Here is a 27964-nt window from a genome sequence, read left to right as displayed (position 1 = left end):
TGTGGGGACTACAGACAGCTTTATTCTCTCCAGGCAGCAGCAGCAGCTGCAGGGAGTCTTAAAACACTACTGATATACTAAGACAGACAAAAGTGGTCCATGGACAAGTGGGTGCGCAGGCCCAGTTCTACCAAGGTCAGCAATTTCGTTGTTTACAGAACATAAGGTATGAGGCCGTGAGAGAGTGGGGCAGGAGAGCCTGACTGACGCGTGTTGTCAGTTAATTTCCCCACAATCCACGCCCGTCAGGGTCTTCTGTGCCACTGTTTACAAAGGCTCGGCCCTTTGCGGCTTTTTTCTGGCACACATCGCCGCCGCTTGCATCCACATTCCACAACAACAGTGAGGGCTACAACAACAAACAACTAGAGTGCAGGCTACACACCCAATACAGAGCAAAACCCAATGCCAGGCACTGGCCAGGCTGCCCACCACTCCTGCAGTCAGTCTCCAGTAAGGCATTGCAGGTCATGGGTTTCTCACATCCTGTGGCTCCACACAGAGCAGAACTGGGAACTCACGATAGACCACAGGGAGTGTACAAATGCACCTTTCAACACTGAAGCAGCTCCCTGTGGTCCTGGCCAGGTGACATGCACACGAGGGGACTATGTGCTTGTCATCCAGGGTACAACCTGAAAGTCCTGTTCAGCCCCTGCCCCCATGGGGCTAGGAGAATTACCCACCGCATGTGGGGTGCCTTTATCTTCCATAGCCAAGTCCAGTCCACTGTCTGTCCTCGTGCAATCTCCGTTGGGACTGACAACAGGATATAACCATGGGTTCTGTAGCCAGGCTTTAGGAGAATATCTGTTGTTGCCGCCTGCAGTTGTATCGGTGCAGCAGCACGATGCAGAAGAGCCTCCACAGGGGTGACTCCACTCTTGCATGATTTTTCATTGAGAACCCATAAGGGCCCCCCATAGGTGTCAGGTCCACTCCTTCAACAAGTCGGGATCAATGGAGAGCTGTAAGCCTTGTTTTAACAAACCATTATATCACTCAGTCATACCCGCTGCCTCTGGGTGATCATCAGTCAGTCAGTTCAGTCACTCAGTCGTGTCCGACTCTGCGACCCCATGGACTGCAGCACGCCAGGTTTCCCTGTCCATCACCAACTCCCGGAGCTTGCTCAAACTCATGTCCATCAAGTTGGTGATGCTATCCAACCATTTCATCCTCTGTCATCCCCTTCTCTTCCTGCTTTCAATTTTTCCCAGCATCAGTTCTTTTCCAGTGAGTCAGTTCTTCATATCAGGTGCCCAAAGTATTGCAGCTTTAGCTTCAGCATCAGTCCTTCCAATGAACATTCAGGACTGATTTCCTTTAGGGTTGACTGGCTTGATCTCCTTTCACTGCAAGGAACTCTCAGTCTTCTCCAACACAACAGCTCAAAAACATCAATTCTTCAGTCCTTAGCTTTCTTTATAGTCCGACTCTCACATCCATATAGGACTACTGGGAAAACCATAGCTTTGACTAGACGGACCTTTGCTTGTGGGTGATATGGGACATGAAATACCCCTTGAATTCCCAGCCTCTGTACCCAGTCCTGGACTTCCTTTCTGGTGAAATGGGTACCCTGGCCACTCTCTATAATCAGAAGATGGCCATAGATGGCTTTCAGGTAGTCAAGTGCCTTAAATGTACAGTGTTGGTACTTGTACAGCAGCCTTGCATGGCCAGACAAACAGAAAACCTGTAGCTGCATCTATAGTTGTTAAAGTGAAGCTGGCATTCTCCGATAATGGCAGAGGCCCTACAAAGTCCACTTGCCATTGAGTCAAAGGAACTTTCCTGCTTACCACCTGTCCAGTGGTGGCTGCCAGCCTGTGGGGGTGAAGAGCTTCCCGGGCACATGTGGGACAATCATGGCAGGCACTTGCTATTTCTCTCCAAGAAATAGGAAGATCCCACCCTTTGGCAATTGCTCACATGGGTTTTGTCCCTGCATGATGTAGGCATCAGTGTAGCCAAGCCGTTACCTCATTAGGTTACACTTTTTAAAATCTGAGGATACAACCTTTACAGTACACTGTCTACATCATAGGACACAGCTTTTTACATCTGCAAAAGAATCAGAGATTAGTAGCACATCATCAATATAATGAAACAGTTTCACTGAGGCAGGGCAGTTCCGTGCTTCTAAATCTCTTGCAACGAGCCCACGACAGATTGTTGGGCTATGCAGATATCCTTAGGGAAGGACCTGGAACATCCACTGACACCCTTCCCAAGTGAATGCAAACTGGTCTTGACTCTCAGCAGCTATAGCTATTGGAGAAAAAAGCATTAGCTAAGCCCACCACATAGTGATAAGTGCCCAGCACTGTAGTTAACTGGTCCATCAAGTCGTGGATTGACAGCACAGCAGTATGCATAGGCGGTACCACTTTATTCAGGTCCCTGTAGTCCACAGTCATCCACCAAGAGCCACCAGGCTTCCCTACAAGCCACACAGGGAGTTGAATGGGCTCTGTGCAGGACGTACAATGTCCACTTCTGCCGGCTCAGCAATGGTGGCGCCTATTTCTTTGTGGCCACCTGATAGACAATATTGTCTGCCATCCACTGCCCTCCAGGGTTTCAGCAACACCTATGGGGGATGCTTTGCATATCCCCTCATGACTGCCTTCACAACACGCACTTGGAGATGGAATTCTTCCACAGATATCTGCAACACAAGACCTTTCAAGACATCTATCCTCAAAATGTATTCCAGAACTGGGGACATGTACACAGTGTACACTTACACAGGAAGTCACCCAATTTCCAATGGCAAGGACACAGCCTTTACTTCAATGTTTTGGCCACCATAGCCCTCAATATATGCACTGTGGCCATTGAACTGTTCTGGTTTGCCATGTACCAGGCTGCATTCAGCACCAATGTCAACCATTACTCTCTGTACAGTGGTCAGTGACCAGTGAATGGTAAGTTCCACATGGGGTCTTTGGTCCCCACTTGGGCTCTCTGGATGGGTACCTTGGCTTGAGCCCTATTCAGAACAGAACAGGGCATCAGCAGAGACATCTCCAATTGGCATAAAGTCCTCTATCTGAACTCCCCGTACCTCATGTTGTGGGCGCTTTTCACATTTAGTAAACTGCTGCTCCAGTCTCAGTTGCTTCCATAGCTCTAGGAATACACCATTAGGTTGCTTATCAATTTTATTTCTGTCAAGTCCTGCTGCTAGAGAATCAGCCCACATTTGCACCTGTGTCACCCAGGTGGGGCCTTTGCCAGCTCGGCTGCCCTTCAGGGTTTTCACAGTCCTAACCCCTTTAGCCTGCCAGCGCCCCTTTGTGTTTCTCAAGCTAGCCAGATGGGGCACCCCACATAGGGTGTAAGTATAGCAGGCAGGGATCCAAAGGAGGTGGGCAAAGCATTGGTTAAACCAGCGTCTCACATACAGCCAGTAAAATGCTCATCATCTGGGCTCTGGGCATTTAGGTTAAACATCGCCTGTCTCATGCCCCATTCTCTCACCACTTGGGTTAACTAGGCGTAAGTATGCTATTTACTCACGATATCCAGGAACTCTCCCGCTTTCATCCACACCGTGTAGATGGCAGCATTGATCCATTTCATCAGACTGTGCGTTAGATGAGGCGCACCCTGCATGAGTTGCCTGACATTCTGTAATCTCATAGTTTGAGACATCATAGTCCCCAAGGTCATGCAGCTCTTGTTCTAGCATCAGTACCTGTTGCTCTAGTTCCTCTGCGCATCTCTGCAGTTTGCACACTTGCGCAGCATCACAGAGAGCCAAACACAGGCAATAAAATCCACCCCATAGTGTCAGTGGTAGTGCACACCGCTTTATCCAGCAAGCAAAAGTTTGCCACTTGTAACGCCTTTACAATACTCTTTGTGCACTCTCACAGCATCACAGAAAGCATTCTCCATGTTCACCTTCAAGGCAGTCAACAAAATCCACCCCATGGTGTCAGTGGCCATGCATGCTGCTTTATCCTGCAAGCAAGAGCTCGCCACTTGTAAGGCTTTTTCAATACTCTGTGTGCTCACACAGCATCAGGAAGAGCATTCTCTATGTTCGCCTTCAAAGCAGTCAATAAAATCCACCTCACTACGTTAGCACCAGTGCACATATACTTTTTTACCTGGAAAGGGAGAGCTCACCTTTCAAATGTCTTTTCAATATTATCCGGGGACCCATTCACCGCCTCCCAGTCTTCCATCGAAGCCCACGCAAAGAGGACAATGGCCACCAGGTACCACATGCTCTGTGTTGGCCACTGGCTTCCTCCTTCCATTGGAGCCTCAGACTCCCCTACTTGCTGGGTGAAGATATCTTTATTCTCTCCAGGCAGCAGCAGCAGCAGCTGCAGGGAGTCTTCAAAAACTACTGATATACTAAGACAGACAAGAGTGGTCCATGGCCAAGTGGGTGTGCAGGCCAGGTGCTACCAAGGTCAGCAATATCATTGTTTACAGAACATAAGGTATGAGGTCGTGAGAGAGTGGGGCAGGAGAGCCTGACTGACGCTGTGTTGTCAGTTAATTTCTCCACAGAGTTGTAAGAAAGTCATTACTCTTCTGTATAAGAGAATCTTCACATAACGGATGGAAAGCGACTGAAGCCCGAGATTCAGCTTCCCTTTTAAGTCTTCTCACTGATTCCTGCTGCCACCACTGCCAGCCTTTGGGAGCCTGGCTTTCCACTTTCAAGGCTTCAGGTCAAATGTCTTTAACCAACAATTCTTCAGTGTCAACAACCCAGTGAAAGCGAGGATGCAATGTTAGATCAGGCTTTAGGGAAGTAACAGCACAAAACATGGCATGAACCTGGCTTGCTGGAATGGCAAAGAAGGTGTTCCTCAGCTCTAGCCTGAGAGCCGCTTAATGGCACCTCCCTGAATCCAGGGTTCACTTTAATTTGAGCTTAGGGATCATCCTCTGGATCACTTGGATGCCATGACATCTCAACCAAAGGCATGAGGTCAGGAAAGGCATGTGTGTCTTATCCTGCCTAAGCTCCCTCTTTGAGATCCCAATTTTGGAGAATCTCTATTTCTCTAAGTAATTGAAACTGGAATCGTCATTAATTCATTCAGTGAGTATTTATTGAGTACCTACTATGCTGGGGATAGAATCATATAAGGAATAAATGAGCATGGTACCTTCCACTCATAGCTCATATCTGTCCATAGGACTTGGCCTTTACATGAAGTCAATGGCCTAGAACCACCATTCAGCTTCAGTAATATGAATGTGAGCTTTTAAGCCAGGCACATAGAGTAGCAGATGGGTGCTGCTGCTTCCTGATCATTTTCCAATGTCTTGACCCCAAAGAAATCTGGATCTGAGGCCCCTGAGGAGAGAGAGTTAGAGAGTGGTAATGGGAAACACTAAGGAGGACCTTTGCCTTATGGCCACAAACAGTGGGACCAGCAAGGGCAGAACATGACAGGTCAGACCGCTGCAGGGTCGAATTGCTGTCTGACTAATGGGTACTACATGATCAGTAGCACTCAGTTCAGTTCAGTTCAGTGAAGTCACTCAGTCGTGTCCGACTCTTTGCGACCCCATGGACTGCAGCACACCAAGCTTCCCTATCACCAACACCCAGAGCTTGCTCAAACTCATGTCCACCAAGTTGGTGATGCCATCCAACCATCTCATCCTCTGTTCTCCCCTTCTCCTCCTGCCTTCAGTCTTTCCAAGCATCAGGGTCTTTTCCAATGAATCAGATCTTTGCATCAAGTGGCCAAAGTATTGGAGTTTCAGCTTCAGCATCAGTTCTTCCAATGAATATTTAGGACTGATTTCCTTTAGGATTGACTGGTTGGATCTCCTTGCAGTCCAAGGGCCTCTCAAGAGTCTTCTCCAACACCACAGTTCAAAAACATCAATTCTTTGACACTCAACTTTCTTTATAGTCCAAATCTCACATCCATACATGACTACTCGAAAAACCATAGCTTTGACTAGATGGACCTTTGTTGGCAAAGTAATGTCTCCGCTTTTGAATATGCTGTTTAGGTTGGACATAGCTTTTCTTCTAAGGAGCAAGCGTCTTTTAATTTCATGGCTACAGTCACATATGCAGTGATTTTGGAGTCCCAAAAATTAGTCTGTCACTGTTTCTATTGTTTCCCATCTATTTACCATAAAGTGATAGAACTGGATGCCATGATCTTAGTTTTCTGAATGTTGAGCTTTAAGGCAACTTTTTCACTCTTCTCTTTCACTTTCATCAAGAGGCTCTTCAGTTCTTTGCTTTCTGCCATAAGGGTGGTGTCATCTGCATATCTGAGGTTATTGATACATCTCCTGGCAATCTTGATTCCAGCTTGTGCTTCACCCAGACTGGCATTTCACATGATGTACTCTACATATAAGTTAAATAAGCAGGGTGACAATATACAGCCTTGATGTACTCCTTGCCCAATTTGGAACCAGTCTGTTCCAGTTCTAAATGTAGCTTCTTGAACTGCATACAGATTTCTCAGGAGGCAGGTCAGGTGGCCTGGTATTCCCATCTCTTGAAGAACTTTCCACAGTTTGTTGTGATCCACGCAGTCAAAGGCTTTGGTGTAGTCAATAAAGCAGATGTTTTTCTGGTACTCTCTTGCTTTTTCTATGATCCAGCAGATGTTGGCACTCTGATCTCTGGTTCCTCTGCCTTTTCTAAATCCAGGTTGAACATGTGGAAGTTCATGGTTCATGTACTCTTGAAGCCTGGCTTGGAGAATTTTGAGCATTACTTGCTAGCGTGTGAGATGAGTGCAATCGTGCAGTGACACTGACAGTCTCAGTTTCCCACACCCATGGAGCTGGTGAGAGTGCAAGTATGAGACAGGTAAGTAATAGATGAAGAGCTAAGTACTATAACACGGTGCTACTCAGGTGAAGAAATTATACTTAAGCTAACTGCCCAGGTTATTCAGTGTTTGCAAGGCTCAGTTTCCCTGCCTGTGGGTAGGAGACAACGTCTTGCCTCCCTGGTTGTTGTGAGGATGAGAGACCATGTATGGAGGTCCAACCACATTGTGCAATAAACTCACACCTGGCACTGTACAGCCCCAGGGACTGGTCTACAGCAGGGAAAGGTAGAGGCAGTATTGCTATCTCCAACTTGTGGCTCAATCAGAGACCTGCCCATAGGCCCCTGACTGCACTTGGCACTAAGTCAGCTTCACCTGCTATCAAGTTCTATGTTTAGTCATCAAGGGAACATATGCTCTCATTTCTGATTCTATTCCTAGTTGATGACAACAAAATCTATGTTTAGGATGACTCTGGGTCTTGGAAGGCAGCTGCTCTGAAAGTTGAGTGTACTGAAAAGTAATTTCCAGTTAGACCCAGGCTCCCAAGGAGAGAAACAAATGCACTTCTCCTGGTTGAAATAGAATACCTTTGGTTTGAGAGGCCACTCTAGACATCTTGTTACTACAGGGATCATCACCACCAGGCTCTCACTAGCTGCTTAATGCTCACCATGTTCCAGGGACTTAAGAGGCACCATCTCTACCTTACATTAACCTACAAGGTTAGCATCACCCACTGTTCTGCCTCTTATTTGCCATATGACAGCAATATAGGTTTAGAATCAGGTCTGACTTCATCACTTACAGGTGTGAAACACTGGACTGCATCATGTCATTGTTGAATTAAATGAAAACGTATGTGTAACTAAAAGCACATAGTAGGTACTTTGTGTAACTCCCCTCACATCTTTCCTCTACTGTGCTATGCTTAATCCTATGGTGGGCACAGAGACCAGCAATGACTCAGACCAAGTCCCTTCCTACTTGAGGCTGAGATTTCCCTCTTCTCTATACAGACTGGGACATTCCTAAGTAAAGGAGCAAAAGTTTAGGGCAAAGTCAGAAAGAAGGGCAAAAGGCCTGTGGTTTGCTAAAGATGTGATGGTGATGAGGCAAGTTGGCCATCCAGCCTTAGAGTACCCTCCTCAGTGGGCCTCCCTTCCCCTCCCTTCCATCCATCACCCTCATTTTCAGCATTCTACTGTCCAGCGCTGCCAATGAAGAACAATGGAAAAAAGATTATCTCTTATTTACAGGAAATTTCACCATTTCCCAAACCCTTTTGAGGATTCACTACCTCATCAGATCCACACAACTCTTAAGTGAGTGGCTGGGCTAGGAGTATGCTCCTGCTGTAGCTGAATAAAAGTGTCCCAGAGAGAGCCTGTGGCTGACACCAAAACACCCATCAAGTCAGTGTCAACTCAAAGACCCTGAACTCCAGACTCCTCCTAGTCAAGTTTTTTCTCCACTTATTCCAAAGTCTGAGTAAGGTACCCTTTCAGTAATACTGTTGATCAAACTTTGGCAGACTATATTGAAAGTTAATTTCTCATGGCTTGTTGTTCTGCTCCAGGGAAGGACTAACAGATTGTGGTACCAATTAATCAAATTCTCTGTGAGTATGGGTAGGCAGTCTTTCGGTTGCAAGCTGTATACATCTAACCCTAACTAGCTTAAAAAATAAAATAAAAATCAAACAACTTTTGTGGGTTATAGGTTCCTGTAACAGGAAGGACCCTAGTGGATATCATCAGGATTATTGCTGCCTGGCTCCAATTCTTTTAGTCTTCTGCCACACTGTCCACTGGCCAAGAAGGGGAAGGTGGCTGTCTATTTCCAAGCCTCCAACCTCCCAGTTCAGTGCTTCCAGTAGAAAGAGCTTATCTGAAATAGTATTTGTTTTCCTTTGGATCTGCTATTTATTACTAAATCCCTAGGCAGGTAGGGGAAAAAAATCTTATAGTAACTAAAACTCTAGAGAGGTTTGAAAGTTAGAATTCCCAAAAGGTGTAATAACAATATGGAACAAAATGAAAACCATGGCATCAGCTCTTTTGTGCTGTTTTGGTATAAGGATATGTTTTATACTGTTTGGATTTATGCTTTATCTACTATTTGAAATATCCAAAAAGGATCAGCTATACTAAATTTGTAACTGGCATTTATGTTTAAGCCAGTTTAATAAAATTTGCCATTGTTTAAATATTCAAGAGGTTTTCAGTGTTTTACTGAATAGAGTTTAATAAATTGAACACTAAAGTTTATACAGTAATGCATGTTCCTCTCAAGTCCAGAGGTCCTTCAGACATTGAGCAATCTAACAGAACACACAAAAATAAAACAGATCACCAGATTTTTCAAATGATTATATAAACAATTTTTGTAATTCAATTTTAAGAAGTAAATTAGAAGTTCTCTGAACTTCATTTATTCTTTCATCTTTATATGACTATATGATGAAAGGCCCATTTTAAGTTTTCCAACTATCAATTTAAGAAAGCAGATTGACACATAGAAATATCTGGTGAAATTCAGCCAGTGCAATGACCATTTCAATGAAACAAACAGTCAAGTAAAAATCATAAGTTAAAGCTGTCACCCCACTTCACTAAATATTTGTGGCCTCTCCAGCAGCAATTTGAGAATAACCTCAAGGTTACTTTCAAAATAGAAAAAGATGTGTAATTACAGCATGGGGCTGGTATCAGACAGGGCTGATTTGGTACACCCCAGTTCCTACACTTAATAGCTGGCATGTAATACACAACCCAACAGTTATATTAATCTCTGCCCTGCTTTCCTCAGTAGGTAACTATGTTCAAAGGACAATGTGTAAAAGTGCAAAGGATTATTATTAGTAAGGATTTCTGAAAGTAAAAGTTCTTACAGAACACAAGAAAGTGCCTCAAAATCCAGTTTTTGAGAGAAGTTGGCTACAAATTAGATAGATGTATTAGGATGATAATCACCTTAATACAACAAAAGCCAAAAACAGTAGCCCTCAGAATTAAGCTCTTTATTCATCTTCCTTGTTTCAAAGAGTCATGGCAGTTCTTACAGTACAGAGAGCATTCCTGGCAGGTGGTAACACGGAACAAGGCACACTGGAAAACACTGAGCCCCAGAGTCTCCCTGGAGGAGTGACAGTTACAGAAAAGCCAATCAGGACAAAGGGGAAATGCCAGTGAAATAAGAACCCCAAGTCAAGGCTTGGCTTTAGACGGGCTGGGATGCTGCAACATCCAGGTAGGAACAGGCTCAAGCCAGAGAGCAGCTCATTCCAAGGAAGGGCTGACTGGCCTGGGTGCAGTCCCTACAGAGAAGATTCACTTAGGGAACGTGTTCAGCAAGCTGAGCACATCAGCCACAGAGGGACACAACATGCTTCTCCCGTGGGGAAACGTGCCCTAGCCTCTCAGTTAGCTCCAGAAGGCCAAGAGTCTTTGACTCCTTTATTCATTCAGCACAACTTTACTGCTGCCTACTCTGTGCCAGGCCCTGTGCTGGGTGCAGAGGACAAAGCAAGGTATCAGACACAGTCCTTACCATCAGGGAATTCAGAATATGCTAGCAATATCACAAAAATAAGTCATGACTCAAGGTAAAAAGAATGCAGAAAGGAAGCAGACAAACTTGGTTCTCAAGGCATTCACAGCCTGGCGGAGGCCTATGGGCAGCCTGTGCTAAGGACCAAAGAGAGGCACATGCCATGTGCTCTGGCAGCGCAGGAAGGATGACATGATAGCTGCTGGATGACACAGTGGGGAAACTCACAGCTTCTTAGAGAAGACTGAACAGCCTGTTGGCCAAAGTGGAAGGAATGGGACCTACTGCCTTGGGCAGGAGGCTGTGCAGCTGTGGGCAGACCTGTATGCGTCCCTCGGGCTACCCAACAGGGAGGGTGCAAGGTCGCTTATCTGTGGATGTGGCTGCATGATATCCTATGGATATATGAGGGGAGACTGGTGACCAGGAGAAACAGGTCCAAATAACAAGGGCCCAAGGTAAAGGTTAGGGCTTCCCTTGTAGCTGAGATAGTCAACAATCTGCTTGCAAGGCAAGAGACCTGGGTTAGATCCCTGGGTCGGAAAGATCCCCCAGAGAAGGGAATGGCAAACCACTCCAGTATTCCTGCCTGGAGAATTCCATGGACAGAGGAGCCTTGTAGGTTATAGCCTATGGGGTCACAAAGAGTCAAACATGACTGAGCGACTAACACACACACACACAAAAGGTAAAGGTTAGAAGCCTAGAGTGAATAAACCAGGAGGCAGGGAGCATGAGCAGGAATGGCAGGCTGAGCAAGTGGGAGGCTGGTCTGGGTGTACACCAGAAGACAGAGGGGCCTTCTGCGCCTTCCTGCAGTCCCGGGGTGGGTCATCTGTGCGCGATGGGTCAATCCCGAGGGGCCAAGGATGGGGAGGGCCTCTCAGGCCAAAGACCACAGCCTAGCCAGTGCTCTTCATGGCACCTAGTCTGCCTTTCTCTCTTCTTCACAGCTGCCTTCACCTGCTCTATCTTTCCCATTCTCCCAACCCAACTGTGGCTGAAATGGGTTCAGTTAGGAGACAGGTATCATGGTATAGGTCCCAGGGCCCTCAACACCTTGGGTAACTGACACTACAGCTGTTTTGGATGGTCACCTGGTACAGAGACAAGCTTCAAGTTACAGGGTTGGGTTGGAACTTGTCTGCAGCTCAACCTGTGCAGGCCTCTTTCCTTCCCACACATTTTGTGCAACAGCTCTGGCCTGTTGTCATTTCTTCTTCACAGCAGCCACCACCTACACCATCTCTCCCACCTGGGCTTCCTGTGGGTAGCCCTTTCTCCCCTTCCTAAAGGTGTCAGGACTCCTCGCTGCTGTGCTTTTCCCTCACAGCTGCCATCACCCCTCTGTTCTGCTCTCTAATCCTCATTGTGGATTACCCGTGCCCGACCCTCTTTTCCTGCTATTACTGAAATATGCTCAGACCCCCTTCACCTATTAAAGAGTTTCACTGCTAGTTGCCGAGGAGAAGCAAACCTGAAGCCAAGGGGAAGGAGAAAGGGGAGGGCACTTTAAAGATGGATGAGACTTTCCCATGAGGTCTGGGCATCTGGGGTCCACCCTGGCATGTGGCTGGGCTCCCTTCCTTGACTCCCTTCTTGGATGGTCCCAAAGAACCTCGTATTCTCATTTTCTCCATCCTTTAACTCTGGTTTTAGAACCTAGCCATCTTCTCTATTCCTATCAATTTGGGAGTATGGTGCTCAGGAAAGCTTTGGTGAACAAGGAGTTTCTACAGTCAGGAGGGGCTGCCCTTTCAATCCTCCCCTCCCCAGTTCCTCCCTGTACCACTGACACTGCCCATTCTGAAATTGCAGCCCCTGCCACTTGCCAAAGCGACTGAGGTCTTCTCTGACAGCAGCTTCATATAGAGAAGAGAGGAGTGTTCATTATTTCAACCAACAACTGAAGGCCATACAGGCCAGGCTAAATGGAAACACCCTTTAGTAGGCAATGAGGAGCCACAAGCAATTTTCAAGCAGGGACTGGCAATTAGAAAGTACCTCACATTATGCACAGGTACTCAATTATGGAAACATTTAGATAAATGTATAACTGAGTGAGTGAATGATCATAACTATGTATTAACTTCAGCAAATGTATGAGAGGTTAAGAGGATTTTTAAAAGCCCCTCTAAGCCCTGGGCTTAAGCCATATGCTAAAGTAGGTGAAGTTAATCTCTACTTTCATCCTATAGGACTCTGTCATCTGACTGGTACAACTGCATCCCCCAACTTTCTAGGCTGTGTTCCATGATGACAACTTACTCTCCAGGATCATTACTCAGCACCAGATATATTTACCTGCTGCCTGTTTAAGGTATTATACTCCCAAAATAGGGACAAAAAAGGTAGCTCTCATGATAGAGTATCTGTCACAGTAACAGGCTTATGGGGGAAATGATCTATAAAATAAGAGCAACCATCTGCTATCATCTGAGAACGAGCAATGTCAAAGTTTGTCCCAAATCTATTAGATAAAGAAGCATCTCTACTTCACTAATAGTAGAGATGGTCCAAATTTCAGTAGGTCCGAACAAATATGTTTGATTCAGAAGTTTGTGAGTCCAGAGACCTTCTGAATAGTGACGACCATCTCCGTTAAAGAAGGCTGAGTGAAGACAACTTCCTGAGAAAAACAAACAGCAGCTTGGATAAGGGGGTCCAGCCCCGGTGGATCCAGGGTAATTCAAAGCAGGGACAGAGTCGGCGACTGATTTAGAGAGAGATAAGGAAAGAATGTTGTAGATAAGAAAATAGAGGAGAGAAAGAGGCTGGTATTCCTTGGTTTACATAGAAAGCCAATAAAACCCCCAGACAAGGAGTTTACCCTGTTCACAGAGGCCACAGGTGCCCTCCTGGTCTCCCGAGGGAGTGAAGACGCAGAACGTCTTCCCGTTCAGGTCTTAGAAACCCGGGCAGATAAGTGATCGCAGGGAGCCTCTATGTTCCAAGGGATCAGCCTGAAAAAGAGAGGGAGAGGGAGAGAGAGAATGATTGACACGGGGAGACCAAGCTGCTTCAGTGAGCGAGGCCCCATAGCTTTATTTTCAAAAAAGACTTTTATACCTTTCCCACAAATGATGTTGTGTACATTATCGTCTGCCCTTGGAGGCCTGTGAAACATTTTAAGACTCTCTTTTGATAAAGGCTGCTCAACCAGAAAACTTATTTTCCCTTGAAGTGTTTTTTTTCTTTATATTTCTAATCTATGTCAGCCTCAGAAAGTATCAAACAAAGTTACATTTCTCACTGAGCAAAGGTGCAGTAAGTTACAACGAAGAAAGAACCAATTAGCTCAAAAGTCTGATGTGGTTAGTTTCAAGGCTACTAGTTTGTTTTCCTACACTCCAACTACGTTAACTAACGCACTCCCAGGTGCACAGTGGATAAGAGATATGGGAACTTAGCAACAAGCATTGGCCCAATAATGAAATAATACACCAGCACTACTCTAATAACTTTTAACTCTTTGAAAGGCTTTATGTTTTAGGCTTCCCGTGCCTCTCACAGTTGGGGGCCTGTAAACAATCACATGCATAGTTGTAAAAGTCTGGGTAAGGCAAGTTAGAGAGCCATCAGAGGGGTTTGAGCTGAAACACTCTTTTTATACGCAGGAGACTGTTAACTGGAGCTCTAAGTTAATTTTTTCCAGAGAAAGGTGGTCAGGGATAGCCCCCCTGTAATGTCAGAAGAATAGGTGGAAAGCATAATGCAATAAGGCAGGCAGACTCTGGTTTTGGGGGTAGATGCTCGAGAAAGCCCAGAGGGGGTTTCCTCAAGGCCTGATCTCGCCTTTGCGTTTTGTCAGGCCCCTTTCCTCATGACCTTTGCCACGGGTGGGATTCCCCATGCTAGCTCCCAGCACTTGGACAAGTTCTGGGGCAGATGACTCCAGGCACAATTAAAATACAATTAAAATAATGTCATCGGCAGCTACTATCACTCCCACTTAGAGCCCAGCATCTATCAACTATCCCCCAGCTACATTTATTTTCTTGAATTTTATCCCTCTTCTAGCCCCCTAAACTGTGAACTCTGAGAGCAGCAATAGCGGGAAGTTTTGTCTGATGCTTTGAAGTCCTAAACCATGTTCATTTCTCATCAAGAACTATCCTAATAAATGAACTTCATCTCTCATAGGAGTCATGCCATCAGAAACATTAAGTACCATTATTGAAGATCACTGACATTGAGCACCTCATTTTCTCGTTCAGACGTAATGCTTTCTGGACAAGGAAAGAAAGGTTGAGCAGAGCTCCAAAGCTGGAGAAGGTAAGTGACCTATAATTCTGCTGCTTGGCCCGATTCCTCTAGAACAATGAGTCTGTAGAGCTTCGTGCATGATCAGAAGGATGTAAGTGCTTTTGTTATTAAAAATAAAACAGTCCACCTACATCTTCCTTTGTGCTATGACACCTGCTTGTAACCTCATACTTGGATGAGTGGCAAGTCATTTGAAAAGCTGAGCCTGCTGACTTTTACTCTGAGATAAGAGTCCTACATACAGCCAGGACTTGCTGATCAGGGAGCAGGCAGGCACACTGCCTTTCCTAGGGATGGGAAGAAGAGATATCACAGACCCAACCCTCTCATTTTACAGATGGAGACCTGAGGCCCAGAGAGTACAGATGACATGTCCAAGGTCCCAAAGCAAGCCAGTAGAAGAGCCAAGATGACATCATAGTCTCTCAACTCACCGTTCAATGCTCTTTCGAATGCAGTAACTATGGCAAGAGGTTCATTTTGCTCTTTGGAGAATGAGAAGTGAAAACAGGTAGGGAGCAGAATATTAGGTGTTTTGTTTCTCTGCAGACTTCAGTAACCTCTGTTATCCTGGCCTCCACTGTCCTGGCTGTGATTGCCTTCTACGGTAGCCTTCTATGCAAAGTTGGGTCCTAAGCGATTACTTTTTACTTGGCTCAGAGTTCATACCAGGGGTGGAGCAGTCCCCTTGCACATGGCTCAGGATCTCTCGGTCTGTAAACAGGCGGAAGGCAATCTGCTCACACTCCTGCTTGGTCCCACATTCAAACAAACACCCAAACAAGCCCTCATTCTCCAGAGCAGCCAAATCAGAGTACCCACAGGGCCCGCAGTGCAAGATCCAGGGGCGGGACCAGCAGGCAGCCTCCAAGGGGCTCTGGTTGAGGTAGATGCCTAGGTCGACCCTCCGTTTCTTATTGGTTGGGTGTGAGTACAAGAGCCATGTTTCTGACAGGGTTCCAGCTTCCGGCTCTGGCCTCACTGAGCTGCACAGCAGAGAACTCTGCTGAATGGCAGGTGCATCTTTGCCAGCAAGATCCTGGCATCCACCTGGGATCTCCAGGGGCCGGAAACTCACCACACTGCCTTGGCAGCCATGAGGGGGCTCACAGAGCTGATGGCTCAGGACTGGTTTCTGAAAGCATTCACCATGGTCAGTGCTGAGCGCCTCTGCCCGGCACCTGTTTGGTGTCCGGGCACTGCAATACAGCACGGGGTGGCCGGCCTTCCCGATCACCTCTGCCACTTCACATTCCACTGTCACCATGGGCTTGATAAGCCTGCCATGGTGCCATGTGGCTCCTAGGTCATCGCTATAGATCATCAGGGAATGAGCCCTAGCTTTATATGGCAACCGAAAGCAAAAGAACCAGAATGGGATGTAGTAGGCGTACGCAGGGATGATGAGCCTCCCCGACTGCAGCTGGATGCCATGACCTGGCCCCACAGCGAAAGTGGCCCAGTGTGTCACCTCTGGGCCAATGACCTCCTCAGTCAGGTCCCTCACATCGCTCCATGAATAGCCAGCATCCTGGCTGCATATGAAGCAGAGGCGTGCAGCATTCCTCCCTGACATAATCTGTTGACGCTCGGTGACATGGCCTCGCACACAGATGAAGAAAAGGTACACATAGCCACTCTTCCGCTCCCACACAGGACAGGGGTTCATGGTCCGGTGTCCAGGTAATGTGGCTTCCATCAGGGACTTCAGGGGTTCCCACTAGATGAGGGGAAGGGAGAAAGCAGGAGTGAAAGACTCGTAGGAAGACATGAGGCTCATTAAAAGCATTAGTGCTTCTCAGTTCAGTTCAGTTCAGTCACTCAGTCATATCCAACTCTTTGCAATCCCATGGACTGTAGCATGCCAGGCTTCCCTGTCCATTACCAACTCACAGACCTTGCTCAAACTCATCTATTGAGTCAGTGATGCCATCCAACCATCCCATCCTCTGTTGCCCCCTCCTCCTGTCTTCCAAAATCTTTCCCAGCATCAGGGTCTTTTCCAGTGAGTCAGATCTTCTTATCAGGTGGCCAAAGTTTTGAGTTTCAGCTTCAGCATCAATCCTTCCACTGAATATTCAGGACTGATTTCCTTTAGAATTGACTAGTCTGATCTCCTTGCAGTCCAAGAGACTCTCAAGAGTCTTCTCTAACACCACAGTTCAAAAGCATCAATTCTTCACTGCTCAGCCTTCTTTATGGTCCAGCTCTCACATCCATACAGTGACTACCAGAAAAACCATAACTGACAAGATGAACTTTCGTTGGCAAAGTAATGTCTCTGCTTTTTAATAGGCTGTCTTGGTTTGTCATAGCTTTTCTTCTATGCTCCTCTATGCAAGGAGCAAACATCTCTTAATTTCAATGCTTCAGTCACCATCTGTAGTGATTCCAAAAAAATAAAGTCTGTCACTGTTTCCATTGTTTCCCATATATTTGCCATGAAGTGATGGGAGGACAAGATGCCATGATCTTAGTTTTTTGAATGCTGAGCTTGAAGCCAGTTTTTTTCACTCTCCTCTCATTTTCATCAAGAGGCTCTTTAGGTCCTCTTCACTTTCTGCCATAAGGGTGGTATCATCTGTGTATCTGAAACTGATATTTCTCCCGGCAATCCTGATTCCAGCTTGTGCTTCACCCAGCCTGGCACTTCACATGACGTACTCTGCACATAAGTTAAATGAGCAGGGCGACAATATACACCCGTGACGTACTCCTTTACCAATCTGAAACCAGTCCTTCCATGTCCGGTTCTAACTGTTGCTTCTTGACCCACAGGAGGCAGGTAAGGTGGTCTGGTATTCCCATCTCTTGAAGAATTTTCCACAGCCTGCTGTGATGTACACAAAGGCTTTGGTGTAATCAATAAAGCAGAAGTAGATGTTTTTCTGGCATTCTCTTGATTTTCTGACGACCCAACGGATGTTGGCAATTTGATCTCTGGTTCCTCTGCCTTTTCTAGATCCAGCTTGAACATCTGGAAGTTCATGGTTCATGTATTGTTGATGCCTGGCTTGGAGAATTTTGAGCATTACTTTGCTAGAGTGTGAGATGAGTGCAATTTGCGGTAGTTTGAACATTCCTTTCTTTGGGATTGGAATGAAAACTGACCTTTTCCAGTCCTGTGGCCACTGCTGAGTTTTCCAAGTTTTCTGACATATTGAGTGTGGCACTTTCACAGCATCATCTTTTAGGATTTGAAATACCTCAGCTGGAATTCTATCACCTCCACTAGCTTTGTAGTGATGCTTCGTAAGGCCCACTTGACTTCGCATTCCAAGTTGTCTAGCTCTAGGTGAGTTATCACACCATCATGGTTATCTGGGTCATGAAGATCTTTTTTGTATAGTTCTTCTGTGTATTCTTGCCACCTCTTAACATCTTCTGCTTCTGTTAGGTCCATACTATTTCTGTCCTTTATTGTGCCCATCTTTGCATGAAATGTTCCCTTGGTATCTCAAATTTTCTTGAAGAGATCTGTAGTCGTTCCCATTCTATTGTTTTCCTCTACTTCTTTGCACTGATCACTGAGGAAGGCTTTCTTCTCTCTCCTTATTATTGTTTGGAACTTTGCATTCAATGGGTATATCTTTCCTTTTCTCCTTTGTCTTTCGTTTCTCCTTTCTAAGCTATTTGTAAGGCCTCCTCAGACAACCATTTTGCCTTTTTGCATTTCTTTTTCTTGGGGATAGTCTTGATCACTGCCTCCTGCAGAATGTCACAAACTCCGTCCATAGTTCTTCAAGCACTTTATTACATTTAATCCCTTGAATCTATTTGTCACTTCCACTGTATAATCACAAGGGATTTGATTTAGGTCATACCTTAATGATCTAGTGACTTTCCCTACTTTCTTTAAGTCTAAATTTGGCAATAAGGAGTTCATGATCTGTGCCACAGTCAGTCCCATTCTTGTTTTTGCTGACTGTATAGAGCTTATCCATCTTTGGCTGCAAAGAATATAATCAATCTGATTTCAGTATTGACCATCTGGTGATGTCCACGTGTAGAGTCATCTCTTATGTTGTTGGAAGAGGGTGTTTGCTATGACCAGTGCGTTCTCTTGGCAAAACTCTGTTAGCCTTTGCCCTGCTTCATCTTGTGCTCCAAGGCCAAACTTGCCTGTTACTCCAGGTATCTCTTGATTGTATCTCTGCTTTTGCATTCCAGTCCCCTATGATGGAGAGGGCATCTTTTTTGGGTGTTAGTTCTAGAAGGTCTTGTAGGTCTTCATAGAACCATTCAACTTCACCTTCTTCGGCATTAGTGGTGAGGCCACAGGCTTGGATTATTGTGATATTGAATGGTTTGCCTTGGAAACAAACAGAGATCATTCTGTCATTTTTGGGACTGCACCCAAGTCATGCATTTCGGACTCTTTTGTGACTCTGAGGGCTACTCCATTACCTCGAAAGGATTCTTGCCCACAGTAGTAGATATAATGGTCATTTGAGTTAAATTTGCCCATTCCAGTCCATTTTAGTTTGCTGATTTCTAAAATGTCAATGTTCATTCTTGTTATCTCCTATTTGACCACTTCCAATTTACCTTGATTAATGGGCCTAACATTCCAGGTTCCTATGCAATACTGTTCTTTACAGCATTGGACTTTATTTCCATCACTGGTCACATCCACAATTGGGCATTGCTTTCGCTTTGGCTCAGCTTCTTCATTCTTTCTGGAGTTATTTCTCCACTCTTCTCCAATAGCATATTGGGCACCTACTGACCTGGGGAGTTCATCTTTCAGTGTCATATCTTTTGCCTTTTCATACTGTTCATAGGGTTCTCAAGGCAAGAATACCTAAGTGGTTTGCCATTTCCTTCTCCAGTGGACCACGTTTTGTCAGAACTCTCCACCATGACCCATCTTGGGTGGCCCTCCATGGCATGGCTCATAGTTTCATTGAGTTAGACAAGGCTGTGATCCATGTGATCAGTTTGATTAGTTTTCTGTGACTGTGGTTTTCATTCTGTCTGCCCTCTGATGTATAAGGATTGTCTGTTTAGTCAAAGCTATGGTTTTTCCAATAGTCATATATGGATGTCAGAGTTGGACCATAAAGAAGGCTGAGCACCAAGGAATTGATGCTTTTGAATTGTGGTATTGGAGAAGACACTTGAGAGTCCCTTGGGTAACAAGGAGATCAAACCAGTCAATCTTAAAGAAATAAACCCTAAATATTCATTGGAAGGACTGATGCTGAAGCTCCAGTACTTTGCCCACCTGATGCAAACAGCCAACTCACTGGAAAAGACCCTGATGCTGACAAAGACTGAAGGCTGGAGGAGAAGGGGGTGACAGAGGATGAGATGAATGGATGGCATCATCAACTCAATGGACATGAGTTTGAGCAAACTCTAGGAGACAGTGAAGGACAGAGAAGCCTGGCATGCAACAGTCCATGGGGTCACAAAGAGTTGTACACGACTGAGTGACTGAATAACAACAACAACCACATAACTCAGCAATTCAACTTTTAGGTCTGTACAAAAAATAATTGAAAGAACAGTCTGAAGAGACATTTACATGCACCTCCTTGTTCCACAGCAGCATTATTCATAATAACCAAAAGGTGGGAGCAACTCAAATGTCCACCAGCTGATGAGTGGATAAGATAAAAGGGATGAATGGCTAAAAAAACTGGATAAATGAAATAATAGATTAACATACAATAGATTATTACTCAGCCTTTAAAAAGAAATCCTGACATATTCTACAACATGGATGAACCTTGAGGATATTATTCTGTGAAATAAGCCAATCACAGAAAGACAAAATATTGCATGATTCCACTTACATGAAACATCTGAAGTAAACAAACTCAGAAACAAAGTACAGTATTAATCTCTAGGGGACTGAGGAAGGGGAATTATTTGTTGTTCAGTGAGTATAAAGTTACAGTTATGCACTAACGAATACATTCTAGAGAGCTTTTACACAACAATGTAATACAGTTAACAATACTGCAACGTATACTTAAAATGGTTAGGATGGAGGGATTTCCCTGGTGGTCCTGTGGCCAAGACTCCTAGCTTCCAATGCAGGGGTCCTGATCCCTGGTCAGGGAACTAGATCCCATGTGCCACAACTAGCAGTTTGCATGTTGCAACTAAAGATGCCACCTGCCACAACCAAGACCCTGTATGGCCAAATAAAAAATGATTATGATGGAAAATATTACATTAGGTGCATATTACCATAATTAAAAATGTTTTTAAAAGAACAAAAAAATCCGAAAAGGTCTTGAAGGTTTTAGCTGACCATCTATTTAACATTTAAGCAGCTATCAAAAAATAAATGCTACTTCACTGTAGACTGCATTAAAAGGATACCAGATGGGATAGCCACCTCACTGCTGAGCTGGTCAATCTATCCTTGGGGTCATAAGTTCAGTTATGAGTACCATACTTTGCAAAAAGACAGTGATCTTCCATGCCAGGTCCCAAGGACTGTAATCACAGTTTTCAAAGGACCAGAAATCAATTCAAGACTGTGGCCTACGGAGCTGCTAAAAGATAAAAGACCTGGAGTGTGTGGATACTGCTTTCAGATACATCAAAGAGCAGTTCTCCACACTAGGGACTTTATAATGTACAGATGGACTTCCCCATAAGGCATAACATAACAAGAACAACAGCTAATTACAGATAAGTACAGAGGATTTCATTTCAAAAAATAAGTTAACAGTTGCCACAGAATTTGAGGAGTTGTATATGTAGATCCTTAATAGAAGGTGACTAATGTTGAGTTCCTACTATGGAAATGCTACTATTAATTATATTTCACAGACAATGAAACAGAAGAGTCAAATATTCACAGTCACAGTCAATAAATGATAGGTCTTGCCTGACTCCAAAGCCATGCTCTTAACCACTAAGCTATTAGTAGCAACCAATGGAACACAGAAGATTTCTATATTGGGAAAGAAGCTGGGCTGATAATTCTTCCAATTTTAAGATTCTACAATTAAGTAAACAAGAGAATGAATGTGAATAAAATAAAGTGAAGAGAGAAAGAGTTAAAGTGGACACATTTGTGACTGGATGTGACTACTGGATAGTGAGGTTATGTAACAGGTATGGTCTGATAAAAAAAAACTTAACTGCCCAACTGTCTGTGGCAAAAAACAGAGCAACATAACCATAGGTACTGCCTGTCCGGGAGGAAACAAAAGAGCTAGAACTCCAAGTTGGGCTGAAGGACACCAGTGATATAAGCAGAGGTTCAACCTTGGGAGGTCATAAGACAGACACATGATAAGGTGTAAGAGCAGGGAATGGAAATTCCCTAAAGTAAAAAACTTCCCCAAGGGGAAATGTGAGTAAGGCATCAAAAGCAGCCAGGGCTTGCTTGTAAGGCCCACCTTCAGCAGAACAGCATTTGCACTGTAACAGCAAAGCATCCCTAAGGACATGATGTTTTAAAGGTGAGATTTCTGAGAGTAGAAAAAGCAGGGCAGGTTAAGCAGATTAAAATAACTCATAAAAAATGTATGTATGTATGATTATGTGTGTATTTATTCAAATTCACTGTCTCACTTGATCCTCACTTCAGCCATCTCTGAAATAAAAGTCAACAATAACAAAAATGGGTTCTAAACTAACCCTGTAGTTCACAGCCCCAAGGGCAGTAACTATTCTCTCCCCCATTAAAAACACAGTAAAAATGTGCTACCTAGGGACAAGGGCACCAATCCCAGTTCTCCATTTATTAAGTATGTGCCTAAGGCAAGTCACTTTACTTCTTATAAAATGGGGATAATAATATGTACCTCACATAAAGCATGGAGGAAGACAAGCAGAGGGAAGAGGGGGGAGAATATGGATGTTGTTTTCCTCCCCTGTGTCTTTCGCTGAACAAGCTACCTACCTGTTGGAGCACCAGGATCCTTCATCAGCAAAACTGGACTAACAATGCTTACTGCTTTCAGTGACTTATGAGAATAAAAGAGAATGTGAATGAAAAGCACACACATGTTGGTTGAACTGAATACACAAATCATGGAGGCCTCTATTCAGAGACTGGGTTTGAAGCTTGCTTTTACTGCTTTTTTATAGTTGTTTGACCCTGAGCAAACAGCAATCACTCTGAGCCTCATCTGTATCCTCATCTGTAAAATGTGACTGACAACAGTTCCTATGTCACAGAGTGGCTGTGAATTTCAATGTGCCCCTAGTAAACAGTAATTATTCAATAAGGGAAAGCACAGCTTTTACTGCTTTTTTTCCCCCTCCTCAGCTCAGACTTCCCTGGTGGCTCACATGGTAAAGCGTCTAGCTACAATGTGAGAGACCTGGGTTCAATCCCTGGGTTAAGAAGATCCCCCAGAGAAGGAAGTGGCAACCCACTCCAGTACTCTTGCCTTGAAAATCCCATGGACAGAGGAGCTTGGGGCAGGCTACTATCCATGGGGTCGAAAAGAGTCAGGCATGACACTTTCACTTTCTTTCACTTTCAGCTCAGACACAAGGCTTTTCCTGCACTGATGAAAAAGGCACAGACTCTGACATGCTCTGAACAATGCAGGAAATGAGACCCAGGCTCAGATCTGGGATAAGGAGTCACCTGTACTGATTGCCCAGTCCTCAACCCTCGCCTCAGCACCAGGTGGAGAGCATCCTCATCCTTGCTCGAGGAGCGCTTCTCTGCAAAGGCCAGGAAGGTGTGGGCAGGGGGCACGTAGATCAGGGCTGGGATCCGATAGGTGACCCCTCGCTTGTCCTCCTGCTGGAACAGAGTGCTGCTGAAGGAACACGATGTCACTTCTTCCATGACCTCTGCAAGGACAGGAGGGAGCTCAGTGTGTGTCCACATCCATAGGCTCGCTCAGACACAAGCTCTGCTCTATCATTTCACTTCTGGAGGTCACTGGGGGGCAAAGATGTACTTAAACATTTATTTTTTTTATACAAAAGTAACATCGTGATCTCAATAGCCCAAAGCAAGCATTCTCATATAACAAGTCTATATTCCAGGCTCTGTGGGAATCCTGTGTAGCCTGCGTCAAGTGTCTCTCCAGAGAGATTCTGTATGTACTTCTGCCAAGTATTCAGAGGTATTACCAGCCCAGGTGGTTCCAATAGTCAATTTTCCTGGCTTGGAGTTTTTAGGCAATTCAAGCAATATAAATATAAACCCAAATCCATATGGGAGAATGCCTCTGGTTCAGAATTCTCTGGGCAAACTTTTCCCTTCTCTTGGAGCCTAGAATAAGAAGCAATCTTCTTTGTCATCTCTGTCGGTAGTAAGATTTCTTTTTCCTACTCCACTTGATCAGAGGATATAGATTTTCAAGATATCTGGCTTCATGCAAGGATGTCAGTTTCAACCGGAGTCTAACACAGGTGGGCCTATAGTTTCATTCACTGTAATAGCAGGTATATTAAAGCCCAAGCTTTGAGGTAAGCAAGACCAGCAAACATCTAGGGCAGCTGAGGTCATGTAAAGGGGCTAACTTCTCCAGTTTTCAGTTTACTCTTGGTTTTTAGGCCCCTGGGGATTTCTCTTACTGTCTTGGAAATTCAACTATAAAAGGCTTTGTTATACTTATCCATCATTTTACAGGTTAGCTGGCTTGCTATAATGCTGAAAATGGAAATCTCTAGGTACATTTCTCAGGTATTCAACTTCTCAGAGGCCCAAAAAGGGAAGCCAGACAGATAGAATCAAGCTTAGAATTATTATTTTTTCTCTCACCATTTGTTGTCCAAGCCTTGTCTTCCAAATCATTTGTAAAAATAATCAGGCTGTAAGAATGAGACCCACAAGGCCTTCTTCATTTATTTAATAAATATTTCTGAGTGCCCACTGGAAGTCAGTCTATAAGGTAAGTGCGGAGGAGACAGAAAGGGATCAGAGGTCCCTGCCCACATCCAGGTGAGGGCAGACATATATACATTGACAATTACATTCTCATGTAGTAATTGCTACTTTAAGAGGTCAACATGAGAGCATGCAGGAAAACAGAAAAAAGGCAACTGTTCAGATCAAGGCAGCAGTGGAGTTTTGAAAAGCTAATAAGTCAAGTGATCCCATTTCATATCCTTATGCTCTGGGCCTGGGGCATTCAGATAGGCACACACCTTACTTCCTCACCTTCTTCAGCTCTATTCAGACATCATCCAATCAGTGAGGCCTTCCCTGACAACTCCCTTGTCCCTCTCTATCCCCTCTTCCCTGCTCTGTTCTCCATGCCACCTATCATCACCCATATGTTACACTTATTTAATATGCTTTACAGAACAGAAGTTCCATAAAGGGCATGCACATGTCTGTTTTATTCACTGCTATGCTTCTATACCTAAAACCCTGCCTGGTAATTCATAGGCTTGACAAATATTCATTGAATGTTTGAATGAATGGGTGAGTTGGATCTTAAAGGCTAAACAGTGGGTTAGCCAACTGAAAGGTAAAAAGGAAAAGAGGGGAGGGAGTGGATATGAAAAGCCTAAAGATCAGAAAGCACACTGTGAGCTGTGAGGACTCAGAGTAATCCAGTATGACTACAGTGGAGTGCAAAAGCTGTGAATGAAGATGGCATTGAAGGGGTTGGGGGAGGGCAAATCCTGGGAGGCTTCCATACCTTATTAAGCTGTTTATCCCATGGGTAGGGAGCCACTCAACAGGTTTTGGCAGATGAATGCCAAGATCAAGTACATATTTCAGACCACTCTCTAAGGTAGCCTTCTGGACAATGAACTTTGGGCTACAGGTTCCTAGTGTCAGTCAAGACAAGTTTGTCATTCACAGCATATGAGTGGTTTATTTAGCATGTGAAATCACTCAGCATGTGAATAACTCAGTTCACTGATTTCTAACCTCAAGTGAGAAGTATCACTGCTCACTATCCAAAAGGATGGGGAGGTGGCCTCCTAAGTCCAGAAGAAAAACCTCCCCTCACTCCAATTCTGGATTCTCAACTGTCTTCCTCACACCATACTTGAGCACACGTCTCTCTTAATTCAGCCTCTCCTGCCAGAGGATAAGGCTGTGTAATGGTTTAGAAAATAAGATTTGGGCCAAGCCAGAACTACATGAACTTGGGCATGTAATTTAACTGCTGGACCCTCGTTTATAAAATTCAGTAGAATGGCTGAAAGAATTGAGGTAAAAAGTGTAAATAGCTGTTACAGGGCCCATGACACAGTATGAGCTCAATATATGACAGCTGTTATTTTTGGACTGTCAATCACTACATATTCTAGTGTTACTCCTTGAAACCTGTGGAGGAGGAGGATGAAGACAACAACCACAATTACAACTACCCTTCTTTAAAGTATTTAGAGTCCTCTGCCCCTCTGGGAGAGGTCATATTTTAAATTCTTATAAGGATATGAGTTAATATCAACACTATTAATCATCAGCCAACACAAGATTATTGGTCAACATCAAAACAGAATGTTTCTGGGTCGTAAGAATAAAGCACAGAACAAGCATAGGAATGGGCAGGGAGGACCAGGAAAAAAGAAAGGGACAGGGAGTTGACAGAACACGTAAGGAGAAGCACAAGTTCTTACCGTGTGACCTTGCACTAGTCACGTAATCCAGGTCTTGGATTCCTTGCTTATAAAATGTGGATGACAATAATACTTACCTAAGATGACTGAATGAAGAACCACTCAGAAGTGCTTCATAAACTTTAAGGCATTATGTAAGTAAAAGTATAAATTCAGAAGTCTTCACAATTTCTTTTATGGTTTTGCTATCACTGTAACGATTAGTTAACAATTTACTAACTATGCTGAGCATGTTGATGGCAATGGTAACACACGTGGTGGCTGTGGCATCAATACCCAAACTATTTCACACAAACCATGTGCCAGGAGTTAGGGACAGAGGAAAATCAGATATAGTTCTTTTGCTTTTGAACTGTGCTTTGAACTGTGTGTTGGAGAAGACTCTTGAGAGTCCCTTGGACTGCAAGGAGATCCAACCAGTCAATCCTAAAGGACATCAGTCCTGAATATTCATTGGAAGGACTAAGGCTGAAGCTGAAATTCCAATACTTTGGCCACCGGATGCGAAGAACTGACTCATTGGAAAAGACCCTGATGCTGGGAAAGATTGAAGGCAGGAAGAGAAGAGGACAACAGAGGATGAGATGGTTGGATGGCGTCACTGACTTGATGGACATGAGTTTGACCAAACTCCAGAGGTTGGTGATGGACAGGAAAGCCTTGCCTGCTGCAGTCCATGGGGTCGCAAAGAGTGGGACACAACTGAACTGACTACAGTTGTTCATTTCAGCAGAGAACTCAACATTATTAACTATTGCTCCATATAATCACCTTTCAATCAAGATTTCCCTGCTCTCTTATTGGGAAGTATAGTGTAACATGGACTTTAAGACTGACTTGACTTTGACACTTACTAGCAAATCCAATTTACCACTGAGCCTCAGTTTCCTCACTTGCAAGGGAGATAATGCCACCTATTTCTCAAGCCTGAAGAACAATGTAATTCCACAGACTCCAATTAATCTAGTGCAGCAAGCAGCCTCCAGTGAACCCCAAGGAAGACCTCCCTATTTTATTCATGCCTAACAACTAATACTTAGGGAGCACTCATCATATGTTAGGTCTTTGAAGATCCTACGGTCCAAACTCCTCTCATGGTATACAATGGGATTCTCAGACCCACAGAGGGGAATAAACTCCTCTAAGGCCTCTCAATGGGTCAGTAACAAAACCTGGACCAAGGCCCAGGACTCATGTAAGTTTTAGTTCTGGGCTATATGAAGCCTGTAGTCCCTCTCCAGTAAGACGCGTTTTCCCAGTCTCAGTTCCCTTCCATCTCAAAACAAGTTACGCTTCAGTCGAAGGAAAACAAAAACAGAGCTAGCCAAGAATACCTTCTGGCTGTGTCTGAGAGATTATTAGGCCACTGGGGTGTCTCTGACCCAACTGACTGGATTTCCTAAACCCAAAGAGTGCTGCCGAACCTGTTAGCACAGACACTTCGCCTCACGTTTTGGGAGGCCCTCCAGTCTTCCAGCCACACTCACCTGCGCGGAACCCCGGCTCCTCCATTTCTCTCGGGCCGATTTGGGAGCTGGGTCAAGCACTCACGTCTCGGACACTGAAGCCCTGGGAAATGATTAAGCCCGGGGAGACAGGGGCAGGAGAGAAACTGCGGACATGGACACAAACCACGAAAAGTGAAGAAACACGGCTACAGAGACTTCGAGAGGCTGGCGGCGGGGCTGACACATTCGGGAAGCCGAGAAGAGCTGGTGGAAGTCCAGGAAGCTCGGAAGCTGCAACCCGCCGGCGGTTGGGACCGGCAGTTGGGACCGGCAGTTCCCTGCGGCCTGGAGTCAGCCCCGCCCCCTCGGGGGCCGGCGCAGGCGAGG

The 27964-nt window shown here is 44.9% G+C and overlaps 1 protein-coding gene across 1 annotated transcript; it reads right to left on the bottom strand.

Moving 5' to 3' along the window:
- Positions 1-27900, bottom strand: NEU3 (neuraminidase 3). The gene is made up of 3 exons (XM_004016324.6): positions 27617-27900; positions 23179-23390; positions 1-16329 (listed from the first exon to the last, which is right to left on the bottom strand). Exons 1-3 carry the CDS (start codon positions 27639-27641, stop codon positions 15250-15252), a joined length of 1317 nt encoding a protein of 438 aa, XP_004016373.1. The 5' UTR covers positions 27642-27900; the 3' UTR covers positions 1-15249.
- Positions 27901-27964: the final 64 nt, after the last annotated feature.

This window comes from Ovis aries, chromosome 15 (genome assembly GCF_016772045.2).
Source record: "Ovis aries strain OAR_USU_Benz2616 breed Rambouillet chromosome 15, ARS-UI_Ramb_v3.0, whole genome shotgun sequence".
NCBI classification, from domain to species: Eukaryota; Metazoa; Chordata; class Mammalia; order Artiodactyla; family Bovidae; genus Ovis; species Ovis aries.
Note: the sequence above shows the minus strand (reverse complement) of the source record. Positions and strands in the feature narration are given on the sequence as shown.